This window comes from Terrapene carolina, unplaced genomic scaffold (genome assembly GCF_002925995.2).
Source record: "Terrapene carolina triunguis isolate 2854851 unplaced genomic scaffold, T_m_triunguis-2.0 Scaffold58, whole genome shotgun sequence".
NCBI lineage: Eukaryota > Metazoa > Chordata > Testudines > Emydidae > Terrapene > Terrapene triunguis.
The window spans coordinates 59,637,190-59,650,960 of NW_020664409.1; the positions used below are offsets into that span (position 1 = coordinate 59,637,190).

General features: G+C 43.1%; 1 protein-coding gene across 2 annotated transcripts in view; it reads left to right on the forward strand.

The window, feature by feature from the left end:
- The first annotated feature begins 212 nt into the window (after window positions 1-212).
- RDH10 (retinol dehydrogenase 10) overlaps window positions 213-13,771 on the forward strand; it is a 40,739-nt gene continuing 27,180 nt past the window's right edge. The window contains exons 1-2 of one of the 2 annotated variants that reach the window (XM_024197639.2): window positions 213-1,240; window positions 2,433-2,671. In XM_024197639.2, the coding sequence (XP_024053407.1) occupies window positions 949-1,240; window positions 2,433-2,671 (531 nt within the window). In that variant the 5' untranslated portion in view covers window positions 213-948. The remainder of the gene's footprint in view (window positions 1,241-2,432; window positions 2,672-13,771) is intronic. The other variant, XM_024197640.2, reaches the window with a different exon arrangement.

Consider the following 13,771-nt stretch of genomic DNA (forward strand, 5'->3'; position numbering starts at 1 on the left):
CGCACGGAGAGCGGCTGGCGGGGCACCAGGGGACCTGGCGGTGAGGAAGGGGTGGGGCTGTGCTGGCGGGTGGGCTGGCCGGTGGAGGCGGAAATGGGCTGGGGGAAGATCTGGGAATGCAGAGGGGCTGGGCTGGGGGAGGGCCTGGGAATGGGGTGGGGGAGGGGACCGGTTTCCCAGCCGTGGGTATATAGCGCGCGGAGCGTGGAGATGCTCCCTTCCAACCAGTGGCGGGGTGCAGAGCGCCGGAGGAGGGAGCTAGGCAGGGGCGAAGGAAAGGGAAACCCGGCGCTTCGTTCCCTGGCTGAGCGGTGGAGGTGGCCCCTCGCCCTGCGCTAGTGCTAGCTTCTCCTCAGCCAGTGCTAGCGGCAGCGAGGGGGGGGCTAGCCCCGGCTGTCGGCAAACTTAGGGCGGCTCGATTGGGTGGCTGAACTTGCTGGCTGGCGTTCGGCGAGGAGCTGCCGCCCTGGGGGAAGGAGATCTGGTAGCGCAGGATCCCTGTCCTCAGCCCTGTAGCCAGCGCCGCAGGCGCAGCGGCTCCCGAGCAGCCAGAGGAGGCAGCAAGCGCCGCGGTTCCCAGGCAGTAGCAGCCCCAGGTGCCTGCAGGCAGTGCGGAGCTCAGGAGCCCGGGCAGTGCTTAGTGTTGGGGGTAGTGGGTCCCTACGCTGCTTCTCGCCTCCTTTCCTCCTCTGGCTGCCAAGGGAAGCTTTGCACGGCCCCTTGCTCTGTAGGCTGAGCGGACTGTGCCACGGTTGCTGGTGTCCCTTGAGTTCATTGGGCTCCGCGCGGATTTTCTCGGGGGAGCTGTTCTTTGCTCTCTGGAGAGGGGCTGCGGGACCCTTTGGAGCACAGCAGGCAGGCTCCCCTGTACCAGGGCACCGGAGACGCCCCTTCCCGCGGTAGGCAGCAGGGACTGTAGCTGAGCCCCTGGGGGACAGCGCTGCAAGCATGAACATCCTTCTGGAGTTCTTCGTAGTCACTTTCAAAGTGCTCTGGGCGTTCGTGCTGGCTGCGGCCAAGTGGCTGGTGAGGCCCAAGGAGAAGAGTGTGGCGGGGCAGGTATGCCTCATCACGGGGGCAGGCAGCGGCCTGGGCCGCCTCTTCGCCCTGGAATTTGCCCGGCGCCGAGCGCTGCTGGTACTGTGGGACATCAACACCCAGAGCAATGAGGAGACGGCAGGCATGGTGCGCCACATCTACCGTGAGATCTCCGAGGAGGCGGCTGCCGCTGCCCACCAAGGTAACTGCGCTGCCCACATCAGGCAGTGACCTACTGTGCCCCTGGGTCTACATGCTGATGTATTTTGTGATCGTAACATAAAACATAGCTCTAATACATCACGCCTCCCCTTCCTTTTTTCCCCTCCCCCAGTAAATGTAGAGACTACAATAAGAGCCCATGGCCTGAGATCCGGGACAGTGTGGCTCTGGGATAGCGGACTCTTACTGGGTTAGTCTCCCATGAGGAAGTGGTCCTACCTTACCTGCCAGCCTGTCTTTTGGGGGGCAGAAGCATGGCACTAGACCTGATGGTGCTCAGCAAGGGATGAGGAGCATAGGTGCTGGAACTAGGGGTGCTGGGCATGCTGCCACAGCCCCTGGCTTGAAGTGGTTTCCATCATATACAGGGGTTTACAGTTTGGTTCAATGGCTCTCAGCACCCACGTTATAAAAATTGTTCCAGCACCCCTGGTGAGGAGAAAGTACCCAGTTTATAAGGTGTGGGCAGTATTTCGTGGCAGGGGCATATCTGGAGATGGCTTCTGCAGGGCTCTAGTATTACCATGCTATTATTTTTGTACAACTGCGTCCTAACTTCCCATAAAACTATCTTTCACCTGCTTCAGGAAGGGTAGCTAAATGATGTGCTTACAAGAAAATCACCTGCATTATCACAGTGGTGGTCCTTCTGCCAGGAAAGGGAAAATGGTAGTTAGAGCTGAACATCCAGAGGGGATATTTCTGGGATTCTTTAGTTCTTGTGACTATTTCCTGACCATACTGCCTGATGGTGACCAGGGGAATGGTTTGTGACTTAAACCAGGTTGGATGTGGCATTGTCCTACAAACCCAGCTGTAAGCAAGGATTTCATCCCCCACCCACAATCACTCATATCTGACCACCCAGGAAGGAGTGGGGTTTGTGTGCTTGTATCCCTTGCTAGAAAGAAAGATTCATAAGTGGAAGAGCACAGACCATTTTCATCAGTATAACCTTTGATTCAGACGGCTGCAAGTAAACCTGGAGCCTCAAATTTACCTTTTTCGGGCAGGAACAGTAAATATAGGGTTTGTTTACTGTGATGATGCCAAAGTAAATAGAACTCTTAAAGTGTAATGGATGAGTGTTTACTCTCTTTCTTCTTTGTGACTTCTTACCTGAATGTTGAGATCTAATTGAGAATGTAACCTTTCTATTCTGGATTCCCTAGCAGCTGGAGATGGTGAAGAAGAGGTGCTGCCCCCCTGCAACTTGCAGGTTTATACATATACCTGTGATGTGAGCAAGAGAGAGAATGTCTACTTGACAGCTGAGAGGGTCCGCAAAGAGGTTGGAGAGGTCTCAGTCCTGGTTAACAATGCTGGTGTGGTCTCTGGGCACCATCTCCTAGAGTGTCCTGATGAGCTTATTGAAAGGACCATGATGGTTAACTGCCATGCACACTTCTGGGTAACTATACATTTGTTTATGCTTCACTTTTGTTCAGTTTATTTTGGGAAGGGTGTTCTATCACTTAGTTTTGTATATGAATTTGCACTTATACATACAATATACCACTCTTTTGGATTATTACCCAATAGGGTTGGAGAGTGGCAAGGGGAGAAAAATAATTTTTGTATCAACCATTTAATTGTAAAATCAATGTTTTACATGACTTTCAGTATAACATTTTCTGTAGGAGCAACTTCTGAATAATCTTCTCTGCTGCTTTCAATTAATACTTTTTGTAGCCTTGTACTGGCATTTTAGCAGCTTTAAGATAATACTTGATGCTATAGTATTGATTCGCCGATTTCTCAAAAGATACTTAAATATTTCTTAAAAGCCCTGTCTGAGATGTAGCTAAAGTTGGCTGTAAGGCAAACTGTAACTTTTGAAGACTTGGCAGGGAGGAGAAAAGAACCTCAAAGGAAAACCAAGCTAGAAAGTCTTTATCAGAAATCTTGCATATTTGTAATTATAACTCATTCTCCAGAGTAAACCATTAGTAGTAAAATAGAGCTACATGGATTCTTGTGTGGTGTTGTTTTAGTAACTGAAGAATGCTAAATTTTCATTGAATTATGTTCTTATTTTTTGTACTCATTTCAACAGATTTATATAAAACTAGAATGTTAAAGCAGGGTATGATACACACTGGGCCTGCATTAGCTGTCAGACTAAGTCCACAACATTATAATTGTCCTTTGGTCCCTCAAATAAGGTTATGAAATTTACTTCCAAAACAGTCAAAGAATTAAGCAATCTGAAATCTACTTCAGCAGATGCCTGATAGATTATTCCTGCATGTGTAATATTAAAATCTTGTGAAATACATGGTGTAAAGAAACTTCACATGCCTCTTTACTGTAACTTTTTAACATAGAAGTTAAAAGCTGTTTCATAACCCTAAAGGAGCCCCTTCAAATCAACACTGCGAAACACTTAATAGCAGAGCAATCTCTTTTTCCCAAGTATTGTAGAACTTGTATATAAAGCGTATTTAAACTTCAATGCACATCAGATACTGTGTTTGGAGACTTAACTCTGCAAATATGCATTTAAAGGGAACTTGAAAAGTTTAAAAGTATCTTGTGAACTCTGACAAAAGCCAAAAACGCTGTACAGTCCACTGATAAAATGCAGTAAGTCCAACTGATGCTTACAAAAGCAGGGATGTCCGCTAGCTTTAATGAGAGTTCTTGTTGTGCTTTTAAAATGTGGTTTAAATACAGAATTTAGACTTCTTGGAAACTCAGTTACGACATCACTGTACATTAAAATATGGGAGGATCCTAGATTCTCCAGCTGTTCTTCCCTCAGGCATGTAAATCAAGAGACTTATTTACAGCATTGTTTCAGAGAACTTGTTTTAAGGCACCCATTTTATATTTGCTGAGTTCCTAACGGCTATGGGAAAATCAAGTTAGACTTAAGCTATTTTTGTGATATTTTTCCATTTAAAAGGAAACTTCTTCCAAACTCTGAATGAGTCAAACTTTTTGTATTGGAATGCTTGTTTAAAATTGTATTGGCCTAAAGGCTAAAGATCAGTGGTGGGGGTCTCCTGAACTTGGATTCACTAAAAATGTTAAGGAGCTGTCCCTCTTTGTGTAACGGAGGACCTGCTTGTATATACTCCTTTTCTAGATCAAGAGATCAGCCTGTGTCCTACGTTTTTAGCTTTTTGGGGGAAATGGGGTGAGGGGATGCTTGGCAGTTTTTGATGTTGGCAGAGCTGTTCTTCCTCCTCTCCAGGTCGCACAAATGGCTGGTTTGACCAAAAGTGGGTGGACTCTTTTTGTTTTTGTTTTTTAAACTAACTCATAAGGTACCATCTGAAACAGCCAGATCTGGAGCCAGATTTTTTTTTTTTTTAGTGCAAGTTAATGCTGACTTAAACTAGGACAATGTGTCTAGATGTGTGAAGTCAGACTTTTCCATGTCAGCTAAATTGCTGGTACAGCTGCAAAACCTAGTACTCCAGAACATTTGTGTAGACATATGACTGTACTTGGAGGGTGTTTAGTCCCAAAAACCCATGAGTGGATTACAATAAGACACATTCCTTGTCATGTGACTTAAAAATATTGACACAATATTATAAAAGGAAAATTCTTCCCACTTCCTCAAACAACACTCTGACATTTCAGTGCACCTGTGTATGAATAACTGAAAAATATGACTTTGGCATTATTCTTCTGAAATTAGTGAAATAGGCACACTTCTTTTTTTTTTTTTTGCTGCAAACTGGAAGTAAATTGAACAAATGGTAGCTGCTAATACAAAATGAGAAGGCTGTTTAATTTTTCCAGCATGTGGGGAGTGAAAAGCATGTCATATATCTTTTGCTGTGAGACAGCTAGGCTGTACCATGTCACAGAATGGCAATGCCTAAAGATTTGGTGGCATGCCTCAACCAAAAGATACCATTCGTTTTACTGACCTGCATGATTTGCATAGTACTTTCTATGGGAGTTTTATATATCATGTGTCACCACTGTATCTAACTATTGCAATCTTTACTGAATAAAATTATCAATGTGTACTGAATACATGTAATTCAGTTTTCAGATAATGAGAATGCTTCTGATATTGAAAATCATTAAGGGGCACTAAGTATGCTGCTGTATAAACAAAGCTTGCACTTGTAGGCCACAGGTGTATAAAACTTCAGCATGTTAATGTAATGTCTCTTCTCCTTACACCCTCTTACAGTAGTTATGATTTACTTAGTCATCCCTGTTGTTCAGTTCCAGGAATTTACTCTTAAATTCCTCACCCGACTTTTTCTCTCACAGTGATGATTGGCCAGAACTTCGGTTTGATAAACTTCAGGTCACAATGCAAGACTTACCTGTTTGGTTAGCCCTCTTTAACTGATGACTGGATCATTCCTATTACTTGGTTATTTATTTTACAATAAAGACCAATACTCGATGAGGCACCCAAGTGCCTAAGCAATGAGGGACTGTATAAACAACAAAACAAATTGCACTAAATAGGAATCGTTCTTATTTGTGGTATAGCTTTGGTTAAATATTATCCCATATTATCCATCTTGGAACAGTCTTTCAGATTCTTTTGAGACTTTTTTCCAGTACATATATGATTAAGATTATGCTATTTCCACATCAGTAGACATTTGGTGTCTACTCGGAGCTTTTTTAGGTCTTGTTGCTAGAATCAAAACTCTTGAACAAATGCTCTAATATAGCAAAATACTAGAATCTGAAGACTAAAATATCTGTGGCACAGATCTTTAAGATCCGAATCTGAGGGAGATCAGTCTGGTAGTAATTCTGCTGTTTTTCTGCCATGTATGAATTTTCCAAAACTTTCAGCTTAAACTTACCTCTTCTAAAGGAATAGCATCTTGCCCATGACAGGAAGATCAGCTTTCTCTTTGACTAACCAAAAGGGGGAAGCAAAAGCATTTAACTCCAGTTCTGGAGCATTCTCCAGAATTTTTATACAGGGTCCTACTTTGGAAAGACTTTTTCACACATGTTTAACTATGTGCTATGAGTACTCTGTGTGTAAGCATGTATATAAGTCTTTGTGGAATTGGCGCCTAAATCTTTGACAGACATATTTATATTGATATAGTAAGCAGGTAAGATAACTAATGAGAACTTTTCAGACAGTAGGTTATCTCCTTCCTAAGCAGGGAATTCTTCTCTGTGAAATACCTAAAGCCTATAATGTTAAATGTTTTGTTCAGGAAATTAAAAGCCAGCCAGTACAAACTGCATAATATAGTGTTTAATAAATCTAATGCATACTCATGCAGTTGCTCTACCTATAGTACTTTCCAAAGGCTTGATGCAGGTGTGTCTTGTAGTTACTGTCAATCTTGTCTTGTTCAAACTTCAGAAACTTTTAGTACTGTTCAGTAAAGTCCATATTTTAGCTATAGAGCTTGCTTTTTTCTTCTAACTGTTGAGACCTAAGCTAAATTTTTCTCATTGAAATAGTCATGTACAAATGTGCCATATTTCAAATGACCTTTATATAAATGTATATATTTGCTCTGTATAAATAACGTGCACATATATTTAAATATGCAGGTCTGCAAATATTACTGGCTTAATGTTTTGAGGGCTGTGTGCATAGTGATTTATGGCAGATAACTCTATTTTAGATTTTTTTTTTTAGTATTTTTACTATGTATGTTTAACTTTAAATGCATATACTAATCAGTTAAGATGCTAAATAGCTGTTCCACTTGTGTTCAAAATGGTAAATATAGGTAGTCTACAGTTCCTAATAACTAACTTTGTCCTCAGAAGTACAAGACTGCAAAAGGGATGCTTGCCTGCTTTTAACAGTGAACCAAGTCAAGTTCTGTCCCAAATGTGTGAGGGAAGAAGTATGATCCAACCTGGCTTCCATCACAATTGACTTTTCTCCCCTTTCTAGCACCTGAGAGTCAGTTGATTAAGGAGTTGACATCTGGGCAAAAGACCCTGTCCCCAGACATGTCCTAACTTGCTAGACTGCTTACATGATGTTGGGGTACTGAGCGAACAGTTGTCTTGGTTCTTGACTTTGCTAAATATATTAGTGCTTCTATAACAACACAAAAAATGTTTCTCTGAAAGGTTGCCAACCCCAATCTACTGTATTGCAGAAGTGGTGTGCCGAGTCTTCATTTATTCACTCTAATTTAAGGTTTCGCATGCCAGTAATACATTTTAATGTTTTTAGAAGGTCTCTTTCTAGAAGTCTAGAATATATATAACTAAACTATTGTTGTATGTAAACTAAATAAGGTTTTTAAAATGTTTAAGAAGCTTCATTTAAAATTAAATTAAAATGCAGAGCCCCCCAGACCGGTGGCCAGGACCCGGGCTGTGAGTGCCTCTGAAAATCAGCTCACATGCTGCCTTCGGCACGCATGCCATAGGTTGCCTACCCCTGCAGCAGATGTTAGTTTGGAATGCACCTGTTACAATAGGAAAAGTATCCCCTGTGTCCTATGCAAACATCTTGCCCTGTCATGAAAAAGCAAACTATAATAATCTAAATAGGCCCAAAGAACATCAACAGGCTTATAGAAACTCTCCTTCTCATGGAAATGCCATCTGAATAGTTCATTGGAGGGATCCATAACAATGTGACAACTTCTTGAGGCTGCAACCTTCATGTTGGGTGGAGAGGACTATGTGAGTGACCAAAATGAGTACATTCAACATGTTCCATGGTTCAGTTGTGTCTGCCCTTGGTAATAAGTATATAACTGCTTTGCCAACAGTACTGTTTAGTAACTTAATTAATTATTGGTCGTCTTTGCCCTCAGTGATTACTATCTTAAGCTTTTCTATAGTGTCCGCTACTATAGTATCCTACTACAGTATCTGAGTGATGGCCAGATAAATTGGGTTACTGCTAACTATGGTAAATTGGGTTACTGCTAACTATGGTGAATTGTGGTGGCTGAGTGGTTCAGGTGCTAGGCTAAAATCCTGAATGTCATGGGTTTGAGTCTCACTCAATCTCATGCTGAACAGCCACCACCAGTTTACCCTGCTGCAAAAGGAGTACTTGATCCATTGGGTTAGGGCAGCTAAAGGCAGTTGAACGTGATGCTGGCCACATTGCTCCCTTATGTACCAGTGGTTATGAAACTGGCATCCCTTAACTGCATCAGCTCAGTGAGCCATTGGCTTTGGGGAACTCTGACTTTGACAAACTGGTGCTCTTTCAGATCTAATGTTTGTCTTGTCATTAACCCAATCTCTCAAAAGGAAATCTGGATTCCAGCAAAGATAGTTGAAAGGATTACGTATTTGCAAGTGTTCCTATGTTCTTTCTGGTCCTTTTATTGGATATAGTCTTGGAATTCTGCAAACTACAGTCATACAGGACATACATACCCTTCTGCCAGGTGCTGATGGCAGCAAAAAGGGCTGGGTTGAGTTTTCTAGACTGGGATTTCCTTAAATGCTTAACTAACACCAGCTTAAACCTCCACCCAGAAACCTGGGAATCTATATACACTATCCTAGGTGCCCCTAGTGAGCAGTTCTTCCCCGCTCACAAGCACTGAGTGCAGAGGTTACAGCAAAGAGAACTTTGGTGTGTGTGTGGGGAGGAGGGAGAGACAACAGAAAGAATTGGTCTTAACAGTAATCCCAACCTCAGTCCTCCTTTGGCCATTGTAAATGGCTAATGTGTTCTGACCACTTCCATCCTCCCCACTCAATTAATTGTCCTGGGTTGGAGAAGTCCAAGGATTCTAGCAGGTCAGTGCTGCCTTGGCTTCTCTGGGGGCTTTATTACCTAACCCAGCTGGAATGATTTCAGCTTTAATTGTTGGATAGGGAGATCTGTGCCAGAGTCCATTGGGTAGGCTGCTGCCTTCTCTCTGACTTCAGCCCAAGCTACCTAGCTGTACTGCTGCTCTGTGCTCTCCATCCCTTCTGAGCTGTCCATTGCCTTGGAGAAGCTGCTGCTGCTTCTGGCAGTCTGCACTGCTGGTCATCTTGCAGCTGCTGCCCCTAATGCTCTGCATTGTCTGGTGTTACCAATCTGCCTCTACTCCCTCGAAACTACCATCACTTTGCACTAGCCAACAGTCTCAGCTTAGCTGTTAGGGAGGGATCTAGGACACTTGACAGATAACAAGCAGGAGTCTTTTTTTTTTTTTTTTTTTCCCCCCCTCTTCCTGTAGCTTAGTCCAAGTTTCCTTACCCAGCACGTTGGACAGCTGTGTTATTTCCCAGCAAGGTCAATTGCATTTAACTGCCCCCAAATGCAAAACTTAACATTTATTAAAATGCCCCAAACCTTCACATAACTCCAATGCGAATAAGGCCCTGCCCGTTCAGTCAACTCTCCTTGCTCTCCAACAGATCCTGGCACAGAGCTTCCTTGCCTGTGGAGCTCATGGCCATCTGTAGCTCTTAAGCAGCTGTTGGCTGCTCTTCTCCTACTTCACCAACAGGTGACAGCACTGAGTCCCATTCTCTGTCATTCTTTGGTCCACAGGTCTTACATACACACAGTTTGTATTGTGCTACTTGGCAACATCTCTAGTGAAGCCCCAGCAAGATTCTCAGGCTCCATCTTCATTATAAACACTGCAGTGGCACAGCTGCAGTTGTCGTGCTGTAGTGCTTCAGTGTAGACACTACCTATGCTGACGGGAGGTGTTCTCCTGTTACTGTGGTTAATCTACCTCTCAGAGTCGGTTGCTAGGTCAACAGCAGAATTCTTCCATGAATCTAGCACTGCCTACACTGGGGGTTGGATCGTCTTAACAAAATCGCTTACTGGGGGAGGGGGTGTGTGTACGTGTGCAGATTTTTCACACCCCTGAGAGTTGTAGCTGGGTCAACCTACCTTTTTAGTGTAGACCTGACCTTAGCCATAGCAATGGGAGGATTAGAGAGTCTGTAAGTACCGTTAGGCATTTGTGACTCTCAAGAAAACACTTTCAAATAGGGAAATTAATTAAGCTTCTATCTTTTCATCTTCAGGAAATGTAGTTTGGAAAACAACATCCTTCAAAGATGGAAAATAGGTCTTAATGAAAACATTTTTTTCTTTAGATTGCTGGACATTTATTTCTGGAGCTTGAGTAGCCAATAGAGCTGTCTTGTAGTAAAGCTTTTTTCTTTCAACTGTGTTATTTTGCACTCTGTATGAATCTTGTGTAGTCTTGTGCTGAGGACAATTAAATTGTCACCATATAAATTTGCAGGCCTTAACAGGCAGACATCCACTAGAAACAGTACACCGGATGTCTATTTATCTTGCATTAGTCCTTTTTGAATACTTCTAGACCACAGGCCCTCAGCAATCATCTGTCTTCATGAAGCTGAAGGTCCTTCTGTGTGGTTCTTTAAAAATAAACAAATTTAAAAAACCCTCAGTGCCTATTTATATGCTTAATCCAAGGTTATAGAAGAGAGTGTGTGTGGCAGTGTTCTTGACACAGTCAAGACACACATGACTTTTCAGACCATATATCATTTCCCTTGAGAACAGTCAGCAAGCATAGCTAACCATGTTGAGTGCAAAAAAGTCTTAGTTCTATGAAAAAGCCCTTCTAAATGTTGCCTTATATACAGACTATGCAAACTCAAGCATACATAATTGAATTCCAGAACTGTTATCCACTACTCAACTCTAGCTGTGGCACAGATGTTGCAGAACACTACTCCCTGAAGTCCATTGATGCTGTCTGTTCAGTTGTGGTTTTCTGTTGTCTAGTATCATCAGACCTCTGTGATAACAAACTTGTAGTTGTATACTGAGGTGCATAAACAAAATGATCCACAGTAGTTTGCTTCTGTCTTTAGTTAGGAATGCTTCTATCAAGGCAGTTAATAAGTGTTTTGAAAACAGCCTTTGAACATGTTACCCCCAAACCTCCTGGTCACAAGCTTTCCCATGTGTACCAGGGCCTTTGCACTGATCCTCCTTTGCAGTGATTAATCCTTTTTTTAATGCAGACACAGCACTGTTGCTCTTATATCAGAGGCTGAAAATTGCATTGGTCTGGACTTGCTATACTTAGTCCTGCACTGGGGCAAAACAGTACTGGCAATTGGATGGCCACTGTAAACTTTAAGGTTCAATATCTTGTGAATCAGCAGGGCTAGTAACATTTTAGCTTTCTCGTGGTGTAAAACATTTGATTGTAGCTCCAGTGAGTTATGACAAATATGAAACTGCCATTCAGATTAATATCTTGCTTTTTCCCCACTTCAATTATGACATGACTTCAGCAACTGCTATTTCAAACCACAAGTGCTAGACTCCAATGTCCTACACAAATTGGAAGAAGTTTGAAGTCTGGCCTATTGACGTGGTAGACAGCAATGATTCTCAAACTGGCCTAGGAACTATTGGTGGTCTCTAAGTACTGGGTTGTGGTCTATGGACAGCTGGTTGATTATTTGGTTTACCCTTGTCTCCAGCTGTTAAATTATATGAAGATGGCAAAAATGCATACAGTATGTACTGCTTTTCTAATATTCCATGTAAACAATTGCAAGTGTCTCAGACTAGTTAACAACCCCGTATCAAAGGGGAGGTATTCCTGAAGCCTATATCTATTAAGATGTGGTCTGTGACATGCCATTCTGAGAACCTTAGGAATAGAGTATTAATCTAATTTTAGGTTTCAGAGAGGTAGCCGTGTTAGTCTGTATCAGCAAAAAGAATGAGGAGCTCTTGTGGCACCTTGAAGACTAACAAATTAATTTATTTATCTAATTTTAGTGGCTGGTGGCTCTACCAGCTGCTAAAATAAAGCTGGAATTGGAACTGGAGTTTGTCATAAGGAAGTAAGACTGTAGGAGTCAGACTTTCAGGTCTCCCATGACTTGTCAAGGCCACAAACACTTTAGCAAATCATGTGAATGTTTTGGGGATTTGTAATCTCTTCTTAAGCACTGGTCCTGGACGAATGATCAGAGGGAATTTAAATCCCTGTCTCTTATGGAAAGAATCAACAAAATAAACAATATCTGAGCAAAGGCATCAGAGAAATTATAGGATTTGGGGAGTTGAGAATTTGGGGAAGCAGGAGAACCTTAGACATAATTACTGTGGTCTTTCCCAGTGAGGTGCCTCATCCTCACTAACCATATATGCAAAAAGAACTATGAAGTGGGTTTTAGCCCACGAAAGTTTGTCCAAATAAATTTGTTAGTCTCTAAGGTGCCACAAGTACTCCTCGTTCTTTTTGCTGATACAGACTAACAAGGCTACCACTCTGAAACCTAACTACTAAAGTGTTAGTCTGTTTTAGGGAAACACCTGGTTACAAAGATAGAATACATGGCTTTCATGTGGCTGGGGAATACATTGTGTCCTAATGAAAGTTTGGAAAAGAAGGTTTTTGTCCACAGGTGGCAGAGGATTAGACAACAAAACTGGGTTGTCTTTGTGGCAGTGGAGAGTGCTCATCAAGCAGCTACCTGATTGGTTCTCATGAAACCATGTTTACACATTCACGGACTTGCTGATATCTACTTTCCACTTTAAAATGGTCCCCTAACTTAATTCTTCTTAAGTAGAATCTTTTTATCTGCTTCATTCAGAGGTGAAATGCCATCTCCCATCGCAGAAGGGTGTTGGTAAGGGAAAAGGGAGAAGACTTCCCTTCATTGTCATTTGTCTTTCCACTTAGAATTAGCAGTACTTAATTAGATTCATCAAGCTGAAACTACATATGAAAATAGATTTGATCATTAAGTGTATGACTAAACATATTTACCATGTTTTGGGGCTTGTATACTCTTATACTATGCAACATCATTGAGGTGTGAAATCTCGTGAGCAAAATCCAGCTGCCGTTGGCTGACTGTATCAATGCTGTTTAATGTCTTGATTCTTGGTAACTTAAAAATACACTCCACAACACATCTGGTTTTATTTTCAAATACTTGCGATATCAGATTATTGCTTGATTATAAGCAAATGATCACAGCACACCTCTCTAAAACAAGAGTGGCCTGTTCATGTGCTTTGAGTAAAATTAGATCAATTACGATGTGACTAGGATTATGCCTCACATGATACCAAAAATTCTGCACATCAGTGTTTGCTCTCTTTTTAACGTGCTTTAGCCACACCATGTACACCTCTACCCCGATATAACGCTGTCCTCGGGAGACAAAAAAATCTCACTGTGTTATAGGTGAGACTGCGTTATATCGAACTTGCTTTGGCCCCCCCGTTCCTTGTTCCCTGACCACCCCCTACCCAACCCCCCTGACTGCTCCGACCCCTATCCACACACCCAGCCCCCGACAGGCACTCACTGGCAGCGGCGGGAAGCGGAGCAACGTGGCCCCAGCCTGCTCCACTCCGCCACCTCCCAGCCGTGGCCCTCCACTTCCCGCCGCCGGTGAGTGCGGGAAGGTTGGGGAAAGGATGCCCTCCGCACTCACCAGCGGCAGGAACGGGAAGCGGAGAGATGCAGCCCCAGCCCCAGCCGTGTCGCTGGGGGTGGGTTGGGGAAAGGTTCCGCACGTACCTGCGGCGGGTAGCAGAGCACTGCAGCTGGGAGGTGGCGGAGTGGAGTGGGCTGGGGCTGGGCTGCTCCACTGC